This window comes from Misgurnus anguillicaudatus, chromosome 12, assembly GCF_027580225.2.
Source record: "Misgurnus anguillicaudatus chromosome 12, ASM2758022v2, whole genome shotgun sequence".
In the NCBI taxonomy this organism is placed as follows: Eukaryota; Metazoa; Chordata; class Actinopteri; order Cypriniformes; family Cobitidae; genus Misgurnus; species Misgurnus anguillicaudatus.
The window spans coordinates 41168564-41189289 of record NC_073348.2 but is presented as its reverse complement, the minus strand read 5'-3'; the positions used below and the strand labels follow the sequence as shown (position 1 = coordinate 41189289).

The window sequence follows — 20726 nt, the reverse complement described above, 5'->3', positions numbered from 1 at the left end:
CTCCATTAGAAAGAACTGAAATACAAACATATTTATTTATTTATTATTATTAAACAGACACGACGTCGGCTTCATTTTCTGTAAATTACATTTATCCATTTAGCTCTGATTCGAAGCTAATTACAATTGAAAGAGAATTACAATTTAAACAATTTATACAAACACAGTACACGCATATAAAATTAATTCACATATAACACTTTATCTCAGTCACCTGACTTCATAACTTTTTTAAACAGAACTTTTTCTATTCCATGTATAGGCAAAAACACGTCATCTGACCTGCTGATGACGTCACTGCCGCAGTCAGACGCTAAACTCAGCAAAGTTTCACATAAATAAAACAACTTTTGGTTCCTCAGCAACACAGCACATTTTAAAACATCACTTAAATCACATTTTCAACAAAATATAAAGTGCCATTTACCATATTTAAAATCTGTTAAATATTAATATTTGGGTAATATGTTTACGGAAAGTCACCTTACAAAAGTTGTCAGCCAAACACGCACATATGTACCAAACAGATCAGAACATCATATTCCTGTAAATACAAACCATACACAACGCTGTATACAGTTACACAAATACTGTACAAGACAGAGTGGAATTTACCAATGATGTTTACACATACAGTATATCTTTTATATTAATAACTTTCATTTATCACACCCATGACAAATACAGTATGCATCTCATCTAAACATTAATTTCTGATTAAAAACAAACAGCTGTAAAATTTCAATCATTTTCACCAGATTGAGCTCTTTATGTAAGAGTTAAACAGTCCCTCCTGTTACAGGAATAAACCTTTGAGCCTGATTGGCACCGATTTCTGCCACATAAAGATCACCATTGCTCTGATCCAGATCTACCAGATGAGGTTTGATGTCCTCTGCCAGCTGTATGGTGCTGATCACCTGACATTGACCGATTATTCCAACAGGTGGAGCCTCCAGCAGTGTGATCTGATTGATGTTTAACTGGGCTACAACCAGGAACCTCTGATCTGGTGTGACTCTACAGGATCATTAAAACACATGTACACAAGTTCATAACAACTATAAACTGCAGAACGCTGTCTGACAAATCTACAAAAGTCTGGATAGTGAGATGATGAACAAGGTTTTTTATGTAAAAGTTGTCTCATTGTGGCATTTCTATGAGGTTAAAGGGGTCATACTATGAGAGTTTTTTTAAAGGGGACATATGATTAAAATCTGACATCATGTTTAAGTGCTAAACATGTGCTTCTAACAACCGTGCTTCTGTCTGCCTAGAAAATGTGAAAAAGATCAACCCAGTAACTTAGTTTTGGTAAACCATTCTCTGCACCATGTGAAAAAAATAGCTCCCCTTGCGATGTCAGAAGGGGATCCTTAAGGGGTCTGCACTATCCAACCACAGAGAGAGAGAGAAAATAATTCACTGCACAATTGAGTTTAAATTTCAGCAAACCACCATCATTGCGATTAGTGTTTGTATTTTATCAGCTCTTTTGCATTTTAAAGGACACACCCAAAAACGGCACATTTTTGCTCACACCTACAAAGTGTCAATTTTAACATCTTATTATAATAAATTATCTGTGGGGTATTTTGACATAAAACCTCAGATATGCAATCCGGGGACACCAAAGATTTACCTGATCTCCTTAAAAAGTCTTGTGAAATGTCCCCTTTAAGATGTCAAATAAATCTTTGGTGTCCCCAGAGTACATATTTGAAGTTTTAGCTCAAAATACCCCACAGTTCATTTATCATTGCTTTGATATTTTTATTATTTTTTCCACATAAAAGACTCATCCTACCTGACAGAGTATGGTGCGTCATCTTTAAAACAGCTTCCCCATGAGCCCAACCAGTCACCCGTCACTGAATTAAACACCTGAATGCGTTTATTTCCTCTGTCTGCTACCCAAACCTGAAAAATGAGCACACAAAACATGAAACTGCATATAAAATCATTATTCATAGCCATATTTAACATTAAATATTTACTTATGGAGAAAAACTCAAATGAAAGCTCTGTCATAGTTGTTTTTTCTTTCACGAATCACAAACAGAAAGAGACCTCATAAAAAACTCCACTAAAGCAAAAGCAGATTCGTTTTATATCAACATAAAAACAAGCAGATATCTTGAATCCTGGATAAATATGTGGCACATAGACACAAACCCGCTGGAAGTCGTCCACTGCCACACTATGAGGGATATAAAACTGAGCGAGTCCTTGTCCTTTCTCACCGTGCATCCACAGCACCTGCAGATCTGATCAATAAAAACACATCAGCAAATCCATCAACACAAAACTACAGCGAGCTGCTGAACATCAGACCTTTAGAGAGTTTAATCAGACGGTTGTTTATTCCCCCGTCTCCGTCCACCATGTAGATTTCTCCGGAATTGTGCACGAATATCTCAGCCGGCTGGTCGAACTGGAGGGGAATGAGAGAAGATCCGGCTTTTCCGGGAGATCCCAGCACCTGGAGCAGCTTTCCTGACGGGGAATACTGCTTTATCGTGTGTCCGTACGGCCCTGAACGCACAAGCCGAGAGTTACAGACTTGAGTTTTCTGCCAGCTCATGGCATCAGGTGGATAAAAAAAGAAAGGAAGATCAGACCAACCATTCCCAACATCTGTGATCCACAGCGATGGGTCAGATGAAACATTGGCAAGGAAAATCCCATGAGGCATTTCCAGGGTGGTGGTGTTCCACGCTTGTACGAAGTCTCCATCCGTGCTGAACACCAACACTTTAGGGATATTATCTCCTCTCTGCATGGATCAAACATGAATATCTGGATGTTGGTAACGGTTGTGGTGAGAGGACGGACGGTTTACTCACCTGTGCCACATACACCAAACCAGAGAGATGATTGACAGCCACCCCAAACACCTGACCTGTGAAATACTCCGGCTGTTTGGGCCACGAGATGTCCAGTTTGTATAACACCTTTCCAGAAACCCTAAAGTCACTTTTAGCTGATGCAATGCTTATCTGAAACACAGTGAACCAATCAGTTTGACAAGCACATCTGCAATCTCAGATCAAATCTGATTATAAAAACCCCAAACATTATCAGATTATAGATTTGACTGTCAGCCCCCCAGAAATACAAACACAACCGAGCTGCTTTAGTAGACACCACAGTAATACCGTGTACTATGGTATTCTCTGAAACACCTTGCATGGTAAATGATATGTTAATGAGTAGCATGGTATTACTATCTGACAGCATTAGTGTCTCGTGTAAGAGTACTTTAAAAGAGTCACAGAATATACACTCGTGATCGAAACAAATAAACAGAAGTGTGAAAGCTCGATTGAGCGCTCGATGTTATTCCGGATCTGACACAGAACTCACGTGAGAGCTGATCGATCCACACAGAAACATTATAAAGATAATTAGTGCCATGACAACAGCAATAAAACAGCAGTAATTCCTTCTTCTCATAGAGATTAATGTCAAACAAAACACCGACTGCTACTCTACAGTGCTACACTTCCGCTCTTCATCACGTGACAAACACACCCACCTGATTGGCTTAGAGTGACAGCGGACGTCACGCCCCCTTTTACATCATTACCGTTAAAATTATAAAATTTAAGTGAATTTGTTCTTAAAACAAGCAAAAATATATGCCAATGGAGTGAGAAAATGTTTCTTGAATTAAGTGTTTTTAAAAAAAGTAAACTTATTTCAAGAGTTTTGCTTGTTTTAAGTAAATTTCATACTTTTTTGGCTAAAAACTAGATTTTTTCTTAGGTCATTTTGCTCATCAAGATAATAAATGTTAATGTAAGAATTTTTAGATATTTGTACTGAAAATAAGACAAAAATACTAAGAACGTCATTTTTGCACGTATTTTTGTCTTGTTTTCAGTAAAAATATCAAAAAATTCTTAAATTAAGATGCTTTTTCTTGATGAGCAAAACGACAGATTTTTCTTGAATTTAGTGTTTAAGAAAAAAATCAAGATTTTTTTGCTTGTTTTATGCACAAAATCACTTAAATTTTATTTATTTTTTTGGTCTGAAGACGGGACTTTTTTTCTTGGGTCGTTTTGCTCATCAAGAAAAAGCATCTGAATTTAAGAATGTTTTTGATATTTTTACTGAAAACAAGACAAAAATACTAAGCAGTTTTTCTTGAAAATCATTTTTTGCAGTGTGCAGTGTTGTATGATGATATCATACCTTATTTCCTTCTCTTTTTTATTTTATTTTTGTTTTCTTCAAAATATTTTGTACTTTGTTTGCTACAATGATTATTGTCATGTTAGTAGTTATCAATGTGACTGCCAGTTAAAAAAACGTATTGTCTGTCAGTTAAATGTGTTTTCTGATACGCAATGTAAAAATATTGATGTTGAATGTAATATTATTTTGGGTTCTTAACATGTTTAGGTGAGAAGAGTTTAACCAGAAATGGTTTTAGTTTAGCTCAAGGTTGTGAACTCCCATACTGATTAAACTATATCCCTACACAAGTGCATAAAGGTTAATATTTGTCATTGATATATAATTGAAAACAAAAGGATGATGTCTGATGTGTTTAATGCTTTATTATGACACAAGAAATAATGTAGTGCTGCAAACTTAGGGACGACAGGAGGATTACATGAGAATGAGTCCTTGACATGTTTATCATGCATGTCCACAGGAAACTTTCAAACTAGTTAAACTGTATTATCATCATGTGTAGATGTTGAAACTAACAGCTTGAGTTTTTGACGGGAAGTTGCACATATTTAAGAGCCAGAAACACACTGCTGCCTGAAAAGTCTTTAATGTTGTAGCATAGTGTTGTTTTGTGTAAACTTGTGTTTTTGTGCTCACACAATATGGTATAATTGCCATAATAATTAGATCAAAACATACAATCCGCATGTATGATTATAATGACAATGATGACACTTAAATACAGCATCAGTGTTTGTCAAACTTCAGTCATCACATTTGACAGCACCTGTCCACCCTCCAGATCGCATTATTCAATGTGTTTCATTCACTCGGTGCAGAAGTCCAAAATAATCTTTAGTGCTGTTGGTTTCTATAGTGATGATGATGATGATGATGATGATGGGATGGTCACTGCTGTTATTGCTCTTTCGGCTGCTGGTTGGGATTCAGAGATGATCTTCTCTCTGTGTGAACCGGATTCAAGCGGTCATCACTCTCGTATGCTGGCAGAATATGAGAACTGAGGAAAGTGCGCACACTGAACAGCATCCTCCACATCCTGACGGTTCACTAGAAGAGCAAAAACAGAAGACAGGACATCATGATGATTATTTATTTTAACATGAAGTCAATGAAAGCAGAGTCCAGAAACATGCAGTCGTTCGCCCAGCGGCTTCAGTAAATGCATAAGAGGGATCGAATGGAGACTTACGTTTGTCCGTGGGTGTAACCGTGATGGTTTGAGCCGTGAACTCGTCGTCAAAGTAGCGCGTGTCCGTTTCTGATGTCATCTGAGGTTCGAAGGGAGGAACCAACTGCAGAAAGAAACGAGACGTCACCGTGAGAATCTCCATCGAATGAACTCACCGCTCACGTGATGTCACAATTACCTTCTTCTGCAGCACGTCCTGCCAGTTTATACCGGAGAAGAACTTGTGGGCCATTACATCTTTAGCATCGTCTGGACCGCCCCCCAGCCTGCAGCCAATCAGAATCGCATTAATACAGTCATTGTATCCCTGCAAGAGTAATGTGGTGGAGGGGACCGCACCTCAGTTTGGGGTCTTTTCTCAGCAGGCCCGTGAGCAGAGATTTGGCCTCGGGTGAGAGATTCCTGGGGAAGCGGATCTCCTCCATCACAATGAGTTCAAAGAGGCGCTCGTGATCCTGATTGTAGAAGGGCAGTCGTCCGCACATCATCTCGTACATCACCACTCCCAAACCCCACCAGTCCACCGCACGGCCGTAGTCATTGTCCTCCAGAACCTGTGGACACACGTGACATCATACGGGAACACGGTACCGTACACACACAGTCACTTCAACAGCAAAGACAGCACACAGATCTGATTCTCTAATCGATTGTCAGGTGCAGTAAATGTGATGATTTATGTGATTTGTACGTTCTGCTGCTGTTCGGTACCTCCGGTGCCAGATACTCTGGGGTTCCACAGAACGTCCTCATGGTGGCTTCATCTGTGATTCCCTCCTTACACAGACCAAAGTCTGTGATTTTGATGTGTCCATCTTTATCCAGCATGAGGTTTTCCAGCTAAACATGGCAACATTAACAAAAAATAACTACATTTACTTGTCGAAAGACTTCTTGACATTAAATGGTCAACACACAAAATAAAACTAGAATTTTTAAAACAACAGAAACTAAACTCTAAGTGGTATCAGAGAGATGTTAGATGATTTGTTATTGTAGCAGTGATGTCACATGTCCAGCACATTTTTACTGTTTTCTACATCTAATCATCCTAGATAACGTTAAGAACATTCTGTGAAAATATAATCTTGATCTTTGAGTAATTTCATGTGAAAGATTGAAATCAACCTCTGATCTTATCATTAGATTAGAAGAGCGAGTCTGACCTTCAGGTCTCTGTAGACGACGTTCTGTGAGTGAAGATACTCGAGAGCCGAGACGATCTCAGCGCTGTAGAACCGGGCTCTGTCCTCCGAGAACACACGCTCACGTGACAGATGAAAGAACAACTGTGAGAGAGAAAGAGCTTATGACAGAACACAATGATGTTTCATGAGAACAGTGTTTGATGAAAACAGAACATACCTCACCACCGTTGGCGTATTCCATCACAAAACACAAGCGGTCGTGTGTCTGAAAGGCATACTTTAATGTCTGCACAACAAAACACAACAGAAATGACTTCAACATTATACGGTTTACACATATACACACTGACGCTCTCATGATGTGTTCACACCAGACGCATATTGAAGCATTAGGTGTCAGCGATTTACATGTTAAGTTAATGCAAAGACGTTATAGACATCACAAATCATGCGAGTTGAAAAATCGGAATTTTGGCAGATATTCACGCCAGGTTAACCAATCAGGAGCTTGCTCTAGTAGTGACGTGGTTATGACATAGCGGGCGGAGGCAGAAATACAAAACAACAATGGAGGACAAAATCATCGTCGTGGCTGTATGTGGACACCCAGAGCTGTACGACACATCTTCATACTTTTATAGAAACAGGAATAAAAAGGAAGTTAGTGAGGAGGTCGGACAAGTAATCTGGTAAGTTAATCCGCTTTACTCAATTTGATATCTATACTACATGTGGAAATTATGCAAATTTCACTTAAAATGTTCAAGTGTTCAACTACGCACCAATAGCGTGATTTATTCGCTTAATTTGCGTCTGGTGTGAACGCACACTCAGTCTTTTTTCTACACAGACAGACAGACAGATCAGACCAGACAGACACTGACCGTCAGAAAAGGATGTCTGGTGTTCTGTAGCACTCGACTCTCTGTGACCGTATGTGCAACCTCATCCTAAACACACAAACACATCATCTCTAGATCAAATCATCTGTCTAATTCTACTTACAGAAATGTGATGTTCATTACCTTTGCGATGATCACCTCCTTGCGTAGGATCTTCATGGCGTAGTACATGCCAGAGGCTTTCTCCCTCACCAGAATCACCTTCCCAAACGTACCTTTCCCCAGCAGCTTCAAATAATCAAAGTCACTCATCGTCTACAAAATAAACACAAACCATCATCACCACCACTGTACGCCGACGTCATGAGAAGATGTGAAGCTTTGTAGACACCGACCACTCTTGAGCGAGACTTGGACAGAGACACCTCCATGTCCTCCAGAGCGACGCTGTCGTTAGGTGATCCAAACTTGATCTCCATCGGCTCTTCTGTTCCCTGCGCCTGCAGTCCATTGGCCACAACTTGAATAGCGGACATCCACTCATCCCTTCGTAGTGAACGAGTGGAAAGGATCGAATGATGAGAATGAATTAGAATTGAAAGCGTGTGAAATGTGCACGAGGTCTGCGTTCACCTCTCCTCGCTGCTCTCCACGTGAAAGGTTCGTTCGATGACGGTGGTCCACTGCAGACAGCGGATCATGAAGGTGTTGGGTCGCGGTCGCTCCGTCTTCATCAGCTGACATTCTGGAAAGTCACAGTCACTGTTTTAACACGAGTGATGAATGAATCGATGAATATTAATGCACATGAGAGGTTTTCACATGCGGCATACTTATGTTAAAAATACCCCAATTAAAAATGTATTTGATTTGCACTTCTTTTGCTGTGAACACCTTGTAATGATTTGCTAATGGACTAACCTGCCACTGAGAAGTTATTGAGTGGAGCTGAGCTCTGATCGGTTAACTCGGGTTTGTCCTTATAGCCGATGAACGATCCGTCACTCTTCAGGATGAAATACCGCGGTCTCCAGGTCTTTATATACTCACCTGTCACCCAAAAACCATTAATCATATTCATCATTTACTTTGGTAAGAACATGCGGCGCATTGATTATGTGCTATACCTCTTTTATGGAGCCAACCTTCCTTTACCACAGTAACCTCAGTCATGATGGGGCGGGGCTAAAGGGCTGATTGACAGACACGTCCCTTTAATAAGTCCTTCAAAACACAAAACAAAGCTTAAAAGTTTGCTCCAGAATATTTCATATCTTTTCAATGCAGATGACACACTGTTTGCAGGCCTTTTAACTTCCCAACACACTACAGTAACGTATCAGAAAACAAGAAGTGTGTTCGAGTTCATGCGGCGCGGCACTGCACAAACCGATCGATGTGGTTTGTCGCTAGCACAGTTAAAGATGAGGAGTTAAAGACGCAGCCGTCAAGTCGGACACCTGCTGCTTGCCATAGTGACGTGTGCGCCGTGTTTTATTTTTTATCGCGAATCAGGTGATTAGATGGTGAATTTGTCAAAAAACTATTCATTTAATAAAAGTTCCATCCTGAAACAATTTATATTGAATATTTTAGATACTGTATGTCTGAAAATAACAAGAAACATATGCCTAAATTATTGAAATACAAATAAGAGTTTTGTCTTCCACTTACATTCATTTTTAATTATTTACATGGCACAATATAACATATTTATGCATATTAAGGAGTTTTACCTGTTATAAAAACATACATTTATAATGTTTATTAGTGGAACTGAAGGTTTGATTAAACATGAAATGCACTTGACCGTTGTCATCAGTGATCATCAGAATCAAAATGTCTAACCGGCATGCACTGCTTTAAGTCAGCCGTCGATCAGTCTGCGCAGCCCAACATGAAGTCAGACAGACCTTATTTCACGTCACTTTGACGTATAGACGGTTTCATTAATTTAAAGACACCCGGGTTGACACGGTTATGCGTCTGGACAGAACTTAACATCTGGTCTCTGTTTGTTTTATGATCAGGCTAGTGGATAAACTAAACTCTGGAACAACCTCTTCAAATAAAAAATAACAAATATTTTGGTTTCTTAAAGGCGAGGGGAGATGGTGATCATGGATCAGCGCTATGCGAAGAGAGGTTTGGCAGCCGATCTGTAGTTGTATAGATTATATAGAACACATTTTACACAGTAGCGCTAGTTCAGTCAGTGTCGTTTTTGATAAGCTTTAGTTATGATTTAAACTGTAATTTAAGTGTTGTTTATTTATCTTGTTATCAGAAATAAACTCCTCTAAAAGGACTCTGTTGTTATTGATTATTAGCGGAGTTTACCGGAAGTTACGTTTGTTCCACGAAAACCGTTTGTTTATGTTGTTACTGCTGAAATCCTAGTGTTACATATACGCTAAGGTATACCATGGTATTACACATAGTACATAACCAAAAAACCCCATGGCTGTAGCTTTTAGGTACTAAATATGTAGCATTACTGTCAGAATCTCACTTAAAGAAAACACTTTGTATGACACAATAAAATGTTAACAAGCAGTGAGCTAGTTTCTCATGTAAAGCTATTAGATGAAGCTAAGCTAACTTACCTGAACAAACAAACTTACCATGTGAACTTTGGGTCTGGGTAACACACAACTCACTTTACATCATTACAAGTCAAATAACGCTTCAATACAGTTTAAAAAATGTGAGAGAACAAAGAGAAATCCGCTAGTTAAACTAGTTAATTTAGTGATTTATGCAAACTACCTGCTTGCTGTCTGTGCTAACGCGTTCGTTTCCACACAAACAATGAATGAATCGCGAATCATTTTTCAGATCTCAGATGTAAAGCGCGTTTATCGCTTCATTTATCGCGTCTTGATCCGGATCGAGAGCGAATTCAACACGCTCGCGTCCAGAGTTCAGCGGCAGCGACGTCACTGGCCCCGCCCTCGCTGCTCTCGGATCAGTTCAGTCCGTTGCTTCAGCGGTTACACAGGTAGGGAGGCGCTGCTCTGAGATCAGTATTTACACAACCAAACGGTTTTATTTGCACAGCGGATCAGAGAACAGTCTGTAAATCAATGACATGTTACGTCATCATAATCAGCACGCACTCATACTCTTTTTTTTAATGTAGCCTATGTTTTTTCTTTTGTTTTCTTGTTTATTTGTTATGACCATAATGCATGTTTACTATTCTGTATGTATGTTCTGTACTCTGCTGATAATATCATAAAGCCTGTAACTTACATGAATCATGGTAAAACCATAGTATTTTATTGTTAGTGACATACACTGTGCTGGTGATGAAACAGCATTAAAGCACAAACACACACTGCAAACACGCAAGAGCTTCACATACACACAAACCTCTGACATCACTCATACATCATATTAAACATGATGTCATTCAACTTAGATAAAATACTTTTGCTCTTATATAGAACCTCACATTTTCCTCTTTTTAAACATGTAAACAACATGTAAACTAGTTTCGAAAATAATAAAAAAGACACATTATCACACGCAAAAAAAGTGAACTAGTTACACGTAAACAAGACGAAATGTGCTGAGATTAAAACACACAATGGTATATTAAAATACTTCTAATAGAGTACATTCATATTCAGCCTGATACTTCATGAATAAAACAATAAAAATAAAGGCAAGCGTGTGATTTTGAGATCACAAGAATGAAACTGTTCTGTTTGTGGTTGCGATCAGAGCTTCCTTCATCCGTGTGTCAGGTGTGAAACAGGTCTGCGCAGCTACACCACATTGATCTTCTGCAGTTCCTCCAGCAGAGCTGTGGATGACAACATAACATAACATAACATCAGTCATTGTGTTAAAGGAGGAACTTCACTGTATTTCTCTCCATGAACTCAACTGACCTCCAATTATTTCTTCTTTGACTTTCTGCAGCTCTTTACGAAACTCTTCTAGGATTTCCTGTTATCAAACAAACATGTTTTAACTTCATGTAAAGACACAGTATCATGAATCTTAGGTTTCTTGCAGCACTGAATGACCTGTTTGAATTTCTCCATGTCTGCAGAGTCTTTGATTCCAGCCGAATCACCTGCGCTGCTGCCCGGCCTCGTCCTGGAGAAAGACCAGACGCACACACACAATGTGAAAATCGTTTTTTATGATTTTATGCCTTACAGACATTTTTTTTCTTTAAATATATAAACATACATTATGTAAAGAATAATTGACGACGGGACGTTCGATTATTTGAAAAAATGCACACCCAAGGCGTTAATGCGGCAAGACTAGGGCTATCACAATGATTAAATAATCATCCCATTGTGATTGTTTGACCTCATTTCGATGATTTCAGATCACCGCAATGATTGCATATCTCTCCAAAAAACACAAGGGGGAGCTGCAGCGCCTGTATAAATGAGACCGTATCTAATGGCGCTCCTTGACTGAGAGTGTAATGCAATACATTGCAAAGCCATTTAATATAATGAAAAAACAGCATTTAAAGAAATGCTGCAAAACTTTGATAAGCAAAGTAAAATATACATTTCCAAAGCAGCAATTTAAAATTTAGGGATTTTTTTCAGTTTTTTTAAGATATATTCATTAAATAATTACTTATGTGTATTAATATTTACTGCCAGGTAAACCTTGCAAAAGATTTAATTCAAATAATCACAACAATGTGCGAAACATTATTTCATGAACAAACAAAAAAATGTATTAGAATTAAACGTCAAAGCCCTAAAACAGCCAATTAATCGTCACAATTTATTAGACAATTAACCGTCAGCCAAATTTCATAATCGTGACAGCCCTAGGCAAGACACGAAGTGGAGTTACACGGCACGTGTGCATTATTTTCAAAAAACTTCAGAGGACCAGGGTCAATTATTAATCTTATACCAGGGTTACCACAAACACTGCTCTTTATTTGCACAAAAATACTAAATTTTTAATAAAAAGCTGAGATAATTGCATTTTGTAAAGGGCGTTTATTAGCATCAAAACATACACAGAGTTTTTACTGTTTTTGGATCAGTGGATGCTTTGGTGTTTTATAAGTTGGGTAAGAGCGACACCTAGTGGATAATAGCAGAAATATGGATTGACGTAAAAACTCGTCATTGGCAGGAAAGCGTTTTCTCTTAATTGAGGAGATAACTCATGTCATAACTCATTATATGTCAGAAACTACACCTATTAGTGTAAGAATGAAACTTCACAATGAAATAAAGTTTAGATGAACATTTGTGTCTCTAATATTTTTAATATGCAGTAAGCATTTAGAAGGAGTACTTGAGGTTGTAAGCACAGCCTACAAACATGATCAAAGAGAAACACATTCATTAATATAAAGAGTAAAGAGTGTAAAGTACAGTACCTGCTCAATGTGCCGCCAGTGGAAGGAGATACTGGACTCTTGGTGTCTTGACTCTTTGAAGCTGAATTCACACTGTTAATAAAACACAACGCAAATCTTTAACAAACTGTTTCAGAGAACGTACAGACACAGAGGTGAACACGGTGATGCCAAACTTTACCGCGATACTGAAGAAGGTTTCTCCCAAGGCTTCTTGACAGCTTCTGGTTTATCTGAATAGAAAAGATGAAGGACATTTAAGGTGAAGAACGTGTGGTGTTGAAAGTAAAGAGCTCATTATAGTTATGCGTAGGTCCTGCGGTGTCGCCTCATCGCATTGGTTTACATATCGTCAAAGTGCAATTACACACGCAGGCCACTAGTAGGCAGCATCCACGCGTGTAACCCACAGTAGCAGTGCAATGCCAAAGAAGCAGCAGATTGTTGTTTATCATTTGAGAAGATGGCAATGATGGAGTTAAATAGACAGCGACTTTTTGTTGTTTGAGTTGAATCACTCCTCAACTTGGCCCATCTGTGTTCTTACTGTCACAAGTGGAAATTACTATGAAGACCACTATTGGTTCTAGTGGACCAATCACAGCGCTTGTTGTCCGCATAGAAAGGCTGTGTTGTTAAATCAGGCTATGCAAAGCCTATGCATAACCTACGGCGTAGAACCTACACACTACTATAAATAACAATTAATCAGGAAGTGTGGTGTGGTTTATCTAATCATTTTCTTCTCACCTGCAGGTTTGGGGTCAGGTTGAGTTGAATCCCCCTGAGAAGAGGATGAAGAAATCACTTTAACACACAACAGAAAATCAATCTGACACACACACACACACACACACACACACATGTTTATTAAAACACACAGCCAGACTTACATTTGTCGATTCTTCTTTTTTCACTGCTGGCTTGTCGGACATTTTTTTTCTGTAATAGAGAGAAGTTGGTACATTTATAATTATAAACACAAACATAAACCAAACGCTCATGGTGCACTGCTGTTTTCTGCTATATTATTATTAAGGCGAGTTACCACTTTGCATTTATGTATCGAACCCTAAACATCAAATTAATAATGTGCACAAGCTGTTAGCCAAAATACTGGAAATGAGGATAAAGTCACATGAGGGTCAGGAGCCGGAGGTTCAGAAAAGAATGAATCCAATATTAGTTTCTAATACATAAATGAAAAACAACTATTTACTGACCGTCGAGCGAGAATAGCACTCATCTCTCCCATTAGTCCTCCACCACCACCGCCGCCGCCGCCACCACCACCACCACCACCTCCACCGCCACCACCACCACCACCACTACTCGCTGCAGGAGTAGGTGCTCCGCTTTCATCCTGCACATACACAACATAAACATGAGAGATGAGCTGATAGATCTGTGCATTCTTTCATTAGAAGAGAAACTCCATCTTACTGACCTTGGCTACTTTGCGTAGTTTAGCTGCAGCGAGCGCTGCGGCCAGACCTCCATCTCCTCCTCCTCCTCCACCTCCTCCTCCTCCTCCGCCATCTCCTCCTCCAGAGGGAGGTGGAGGGGGAGCGGGTGGTCCTCCTCCTCCAGAAGGAGGTGGCGGGGGAGGCGGCGGTGGTGGCGGGGCTCCTGAAGCAGGTGGAGGTCCAGGTGGAGGAGGCGCAGAGGTGGGAGCTGGAGCTGGAGCCGGAGGAGGGGCCGGCGCCTGTCGCTCTCTCTCCTGCTGCTCCTGTCTGAAGAGAGAGCGAGAGAGATGTGTGTGATGTGATGGAGCTCAGCTGTGATCTGTGTGTGAGTGATGATGAAGTTTATACCTTCTCCTGTGTTCTAACTCCTCAGCGCTCGGGCCGTTCTGTGGAGGTCGAGGAGGAGGAGGACACGCACCTGCCGTACAGACAGAATCAGGATGAAGGTGGAGAGCATTGAACTTATAATCAGGACCTAAGAAATCAAACTCTTGCCAAGTGTACACTTTACCATTGAGAGGTATAAGAACAAGCTGTCTGTAATTGTAGGAGTACACTGATGATCTGACCTGTATCTGTCTGACCGCTGAGAATATCAAGCGCTTGCGCCATAGCGCCAGCAAACTGTGCTGCATCCTCCTTACTGCCAAAGTTCAGTCCCCAAACCTGCCGTGCATCTCGCCACTGATGGAACGTCGGTGTTGCCTGATTGTATTTTATGCCTTTTACTAAAGGACAATTAATGACAACCTAAAACAATAAAAAATATCATATTATTCAAATAAAAGTCAGATGCAAAAGCCTCTAAACACTAAAAATGAAATAACGATAATAACTGAATGCTCTCGGCACGTATTATACATTCATCAAATACTTTCGCTTCAAATACGCTTAATCCCGGCCTTTCAGGCCATTCATATATAACTCTTTGTCTGTCAAAGGTGCCGTATAATGTAAAACTGTATTTATGTAGCCATAGATTAATAATAAGAGTTGTGTACATGGTAATGAAACATCATGAGCCTCAACACAATTGTTTCCTCCTTCTTGTGTAAACTTCAAAAGACCGCTGAAAAACAGACCAATCACAACATAACACCAACTGTCCAGATGAACATTAAATTACACATTAATTACAATGTTATTACAATGCTAAAAACAAAGTTGTGACTGCTGAGTTAATGCTATATGCTAGTTTAACGTTTAAGAAGTTCTTCAGTTACCTTTTATCTTTATTCAGAAAGGACAGTGACGAGTGACTGGAGACTTCTTTCAAAAGTGGAGATATTTGCCAAAAACGCTTGCATGCACTTGACAGTCATATATTAAATTGTGATTAAATGACTAAAGGAACATTTGTGATAACAAGGCATTTCAATTACTGACTAATAACCTTTTATCACCATTATAGTGAAATTACTCAACCTAAACATAAAAGTCACACTCAGCAGTATAGCGGCAGGAGAGGGGCAGGAATTCAAAATATGTGTTCATTGTGTCATGTGAATCTATGTGCATCGTGTGTCATGTCAAAATATCTGCATGCTGCAGACGTGTCTAAAGAATTTATGATAAAAGAGACGCTCACATTCACAAAATACTCACAAGACACTCACCTAACATTACACATGAGATTAAGTGAGTTTCTGGCAAACGTGAATGTCTATTTATATCATCGTCTGCAGCAGGCTCATACCTTGACATGATGCGCAATGCACAAAAGTTTACATGACGTGCCAAATACATATTTTATCATGATGAATAGTGATAGACCGATATATCGGCCAGCCGATATATCGGGCCGATATTTGCGAGTTTTATGTGTATCGGCATTGGCCGATACGTGGCTGCCATGTTCGCCGATTTTTTTCTGCCATTATTTACAGACAGAGTGCTGAAACCCGCAAGCGATTGCAGGTCATGTGACTAAAAACAATTAACCTTTCCATGACAACATCGAAAGCTCGGCCTAACAGCTAATAGCTGAACAAAGCTGGTTTTTATTTCTCTTCTCTATGGGGCGGTTTCCCGGACAGGGATTAGACTAGTCCTAGACTAAAATGAATGTAAGAACTGTCCAGACTAATAACATCTCTTTTTAACAACATGCCATTTTTTTACATAATTTTTATGATGTAAATTGAGTGAGCAAAAGCAGTATCGGCTCCAAATATCGGCTCAAGAAAATCGGCAGCCTGTATCGGTCATCGGCTTAGGCTGATGAAACAAAAATCGGTATCGGCATCGGCACTGAAAAATCCATATCGGTCGATCCCTAATGATGCACATACGTGCACATGCTGTGCTAAATACATGTTTTGACAAGCTTCACATTTGTGCGCGGCCGCCACTGACTTTGAGGGTTTTGCACCTGAACTCTTCATATATTTATCATAAGATGCAGCCTTTGCAAACCTTTATAAACACAACTTCACCACTTTAACACTTCAGCTCAACAGAGTGTTTGCACATAAAACTGTCAGTGTATGAGAAATGTATATTGGCATGATTTTAACATCTGAATCAAATGAAACCAGCATGAAATGGTCTGATCAATGAGTTTGTGGTACTGAGCTGCAGACAGGAAGTGTGAGAAACTGTAAGACCTGCGGTGAGAACATCACTCACACATTTAAACACATCATACTCTAGAAAACTTTATTCTGCTTTTTAAAATTACACACACACATGCACAGAAACAAAATCATGCAGAGACAAAAAAACGTCAACTTCCTCCGTCCACCGCACTGTACTTCACTTCACACAGCATTATCTCTAGTCATCGTGTCGTGTGTACCTGTTGGTCGGCTTGTTGTTTTCGGCCCACCACTCTGAAGGTGTTGTTACTGAGGTTCTGGAAGATATGGACCCTGCTGACGGCCTGAGGACCGGAACCGGCCGGTAACCAGCGTTTACTGGCGTCATCGTACATCATGACGCTGGCCCGCGCCTGACAGATGCTCTGCTCACTGCAAACACAAAGAGTTGCTGAGATAAAGACACACAGTAAAGTGCAGTAAGAAGAAAATGAGGAAGTGAAATCAGCTGCATCTGATCAGACTTCATTCGGAGACATGAAAGACATTAAAACCATAGCAGATGATCTAAAACATTAAATAAGAGCTCATGTACACATGCAGTTTTAAACAGAGAGCCAGTGAGCGTGAGGAGGATGTGGGAAACCTCGTCCGTCCTCTTCTGTAACCATTTCAATTCAACTTATGTGACACAATCATTGACTTCCGCTGATAAAAACTTCACTTCTAAAAACAATAACCACCAAAAAAACATCAGACAAAATAAAATCCCACTTAAATAACAAAACCATCTAAAGAATGTGATAAAACAGAAATGAAAATAATGAAGGTATCATTGTGTCTTTTAACTGTCGGCGGATGAGGAACTGACTTTATTCGAGTACACAGACTGAAATAATCCTGCAAACAATCATAAAAAGTGAAGTAAAGCTCTTTTGAGAAAGATGGTCATTAAATGAGTTCAGAAGAGGATGTGAGAGCAATAAGAGAGGAAACACATCAACACAAGTGTCTGTTAAAACTGAGGTGAGATCTCACACTCGTATTGGCTCTTCTCTGACTCTTTATGTAAATTAGATGAAGTTTTGTCAGAGTCTCATGCAGCTGTGTGCATTTCTTGCAATGGTTTACTTGCGGCTTTATCTGTGTGTGTGTGTGTGTATTTCTGGGTGAGATAGAAACTTCCTGTTATATCTGAACTGATGACTTCAAATTGATTATTAAAGTTATCAACTTTAGTTCTCACACACTGAATGCAGTTTCACATCAAAGCTCCTTAAAGTTACAGTTCACCCTTTAATAACATTGAATTTCATTTCTCAGATGAACAAAAAGAAGATATTTTGATAAATGATGGTATTAAGCACACAGCTGATTGTAACCTTTGACTTTCATGATAGGGAAACAAATACAATGGGGTTCAATGGGTACCATTAACTGTGTGCATCATTTATCAAATATCTTCTTTTGTGTTCATCAGAATAAATAAACTCATACAGGTTTAAACCAACATGAGGAAGAGAAAATGATGCCAGAAGTTTTATATTTGGGTGATCTATCTATCCCTTTAACATCACTTACTGTTACATCAGATGATAATATTGTTTCGAGTATGAATATTAACGGATACATTTCTATTCATTCTGATCTCAGCTCAGTCTCAAGACAATAACTCACACGAGTTCAGTTGTAAGATGTTGATTAATCCTGATCATATAACTGTAAATAAACGTTATATAATAAAACTAAACGACTAAATGAGAGTTTATATGCACTCATGTTTGGTAAAAAACGAGAGTTTGAAGACTTTAATGACAGTTTTATATAAAAGTTTCTCACCTCAGCTTTATAAAGACACATTTACACCTGATATTATTATTATTAATACCTCATGAGTGTAAATATATGACAGAATAAAAAACTCACCTCATTATAGATCGAGATCGATTCACGCGTTACTAATGAACACCATCATCCGCGCGCGTGCGTGCGTGTGTGTGCGCGCGCGTGTGAACATCCGCTGCTGTGAATATATTTCCTGGTTTTTAAACGAGGAACTATCAACACTCATCAGCCAATTAAAACACAATACTTAATGATTATACACGGAAATAAATACATGACAAACTCTTTAAACATATCAATCATTTATGAATCATGATGACTAATGAGTAGGTTTATAAAATCACCAACTGAGAAAATAGCAAAGATCTTTATTTTTTCTTATTTGATATAAAGTCGAGGTTCTCGATGATGGTGTAAACAATAAAATTGATCTATATGTGATAAAACAACTGAATGGTAAAATAAGTGAGAAAAAACATCTATTAGTCATTTTCAATCCTGATATAAAATGCAAACATAATTTATTATTTTTCTTTATTGTTAATTTTTCTTAAGCACATTGTGTAAAATATCTGATGAATTTCTTGAATATATGAAGTGACAAACATGAATCAATACATTATTTATGGATTTAATATAAATTATAATTTTTTACTTAATATACTGTACATTTAAAATGTGTTCAAAGTTTAGGGGAGAGCAAAGTTGACCCCCCCCCCCCCTTATCTAGGCAATGGCTATGGCTATGGTAATGAGAAGCTCAAGTTAAATAGTTAAGTATGATTTTTTTTTACAAAAAACTGTTTTTATCCTATCAAAGTAAAATTTATACATGCCAGGTATAATGGCTGTTATGTCAAAGCAGATTTATCCAGGTCTAAATATTTATACCAAATATATTGGTGATAGGCTAATGAATAAAAAACCATGTGAATGATTTAGCTAAAGATTAACCTGAATTACTATAGGCAGTTTTCCCAAAATGGTGTTACTGAAACCACTGAATATGTTTAGTTAAAAAAAAATTCTGTGTAGTTTCGCACAACTGATTTGTTCATTTTTAAACATTTTAGAAAACATATCATGCCAAGACATTACAATTTTAATACATTTTTATTTTATGCATTTGGCGTTTTGCAGGTCCATACTGACAAAACAAACTTACCACTCAGAAACGTCCATTAACAATCATCAAACAATAAATTGTTCCTCAAAATCTGTATTTCATCTGATACAGACTCAAACATAAGATCTGTTTACACACACACACAGAGCTACTGCTGGCATGAGCCGCAGAGCAATCAACATTATTATTGTTATTATCATTATTACCCTTCCAAATAGGGCAAATAACGACAATTTCATTCAAATGACAATTCCTAGGGTTGTAAATGAACATGTAAAAACGTTTCTGGACAAATTTTGCACTTAATAAAGTTACATACCTTCTATGTAAATATCAAAGAACAATTTAACATATTATTTCAATGCATTATTTGGCACCTTTAAAATGAAATTTAAGAAAAGTGCAAATTTTTAAACTATGTTCAGGTTTAAACAAAAAAGTCAGTGGGTCAGTTTACCCCTCAGCTGGGGAAGGTTGAGCCACAAGAGCACTTTTTTTCAAAGCCCTTTTGTTATTAAGGCATTCTTATCATTTCATTTGACACGAGACATCCTTAAATAAAGGTTGATGTTTTTGTTTGACTTCTGTCTCAGTTTTTCATGCAAAGAAGGCCACATATGTAAAAATCGGCTCATCTTACCCCACTCTCCCTTATACTTGGCACAGACATGAATGAAAAGCTGGACAGCTGGATGTCAAAACTGACATAGATTTGTATTGATTAAGTGACCTGACATTAAATAAACAAGTAAAATTGTGTGATTGGTGTTTGTTTTTATCTTCTCATTCAGTCCAAACTTAAAGCAAAGGTATAAGACACAAATGAAATATGTTGAAACAATGACTTTTTTACTTTGTATTTTTGTTTTGTTTTTAGTACAAATATCTAAAAATTCTTCATTCAAGATGCATTTTTTAATGATCACGAAAATAAGTCGAGTTTTTAGACCAAAAATATCCAATTTATAACAAATGTGCGCTCAAAACAAGCAAAAATCTACT

The 20726-nt window shown here is 38.4% G+C and overlaps 3 protein-coding genes across 4 annotated transcripts; all 3 read right to left on the bottom strand.

The window, feature by feature from the left end:
* Window positions 1-70: 70 nt before the first annotated feature.
* LOC129446366 (NHL repeat-containing protein 3) lies at window positions 71-3536 on the bottom strand. The gene is made up of 7 exons (XM_055207331.2): window positions 3370-3536; window positions 2850-3002; window positions 2629-2779; window positions 2338-2538; window positions 2179-2270; window positions 1811-1923; window positions 71-1020 (listed from the first exon to the last, which is right to left on the bottom strand). The coding sequence occupies exons 1-7, from the start codon at window positions 3457-3459 to the stop codon at window positions 780-782; spliced, it is 1041 nt and encodes a 346-aa protein (XP_055063306.2). The 5' UTR covers window positions 3460-3536; the 3' UTR covers window positions 71-779.
* A 1017-nt stretch (window positions 3537-4553) lies between these two features.
* akt2l (v-akt murine thymoma viral oncogene homolog 2, like) lies at window positions 4554-10342 on the bottom strand. 2 transcript variants are annotated; one of them, XM_055207336.2, is made up of 14 exons: window positions 10161-10342; window positions 8519-8615; window positions 8313-8441; window positions 8025-8136; window positions 7787-7937; window positions 7575-7706; window positions 7434-7499; window positions 6767-6835; window positions 6568-6690; window positions 6113-6241; window positions 5741-5955; window positions 5580-5667; window positions 5402-5504; window positions 4554-5259 (listed from the first exon to the last, which is right to left on the bottom strand). In XM_055207336.2, the coding sequence occupies exons 2-14, from the start codon at window positions 8562-8564 to the stop codon at window positions 5180-5182; spliced, it is 1443 nt and encodes a 480-aa protein (XP_055063311.2). In that variant the 5' UTR covers window positions 8565-8615; window positions 10161-10342; the 3' UTR covers window positions 4554-5179. The 2 variants fall into 2 exon arrangements, with proteins under 2 accessions (XP_055063311.2, XP_055063312.2); XM_055207337.2 differs by lacking the exon at window positions 10161-10342 and adding an exon at window positions 10016-10038.
* Window positions 10343-10651: 309 nt separating this feature from the next.
* On the bottom strand, window positions 10652-18789 carry vaspa (vasodilator stimulated phosphoprotein a). The gene is made up of 13 exons (XM_055207338.2): window positions 18680-18789; window positions 17014-17185; window positions 14786-14966; window positions 14565-14634; window positions 14198-14483; window positions 13974-14113; window positions 13644-13692; window positions 13501-13534; window positions 12932-12983; window positions 12772-12843; window positions 11429-11501; window positions 11291-11348; window positions 10652-11202 (listed from the first exon to the last, which is right to left on the bottom strand). The coding sequence occupies exons 1-13, from the start codon at window positions 18682-18684 to the stop codon at window positions 11165-11167; spliced, it is 1230 nt and encodes a 409-aa protein (XP_055063313.2). The 5' UTR covers window positions 18685-18789; the 3' UTR covers window positions 10652-11164.
* Between the last annotated feature and the right edge of the window lie 1937 nt (window positions 18790-20726).

Coding starts and splice junctions, on each gene's coding strand:
- LOC129446366 (XM_055207331.2), bottom strand. CDS start 3,459: ATGAGAAGAAGGAATTACTGCTGTTTTATTGCTGTTGTCATGGCACTA. Junction 2,539..2,628: donor GATCACAGATGTTGGGAATG/GTTGGTCTGATC, acceptor TTGTGCGTTCAG/GGCCGTACGGACACACGATA. Junction 1,021..1,810: donor GACGCACCATACTCTGTCAG/GTAGGATGAGTC, acceptor ATGATCCTGTAG/AGTCACACCAGATCAGAGGT.
- akt2l (XM_055207336.2), bottom strand. CDS start 8,564: ATGACTGAGGTTACTGTGGTAAAGGAAGGTTGGCTCCATAAAAGAG. Junction 8,442..8,518: donor AGGTTGGCTCCATAAAAGAG/GTATAGCACATA, acceptor TTTGGGTGACAG/GTGAGTATATAAAGACCTGG. Junction 5,956..6,112: donor CAGAGTATCTGGCACCGGAG/GTACCGAACAGC, acceptor GTGTGTCCACAG/GTTCTGGAGGACAATGACTA.
- vaspa (XM_055207338.2), bottom strand. Junction 14,635..14,785: donor CAGCGGTCAGACAGATACAG/GTCAGATCATCA, acceptor TCTGTACGGCAG/GTGCGTGTCCTCCTCCTCCT. Junction 12,844..12,931: donor AAACCTTCTTCAGTATCGCG/GTAAAGTTTGGC, acceptor TTTTATTAACAG/TGTGAATTCAGCTTCAAAGA.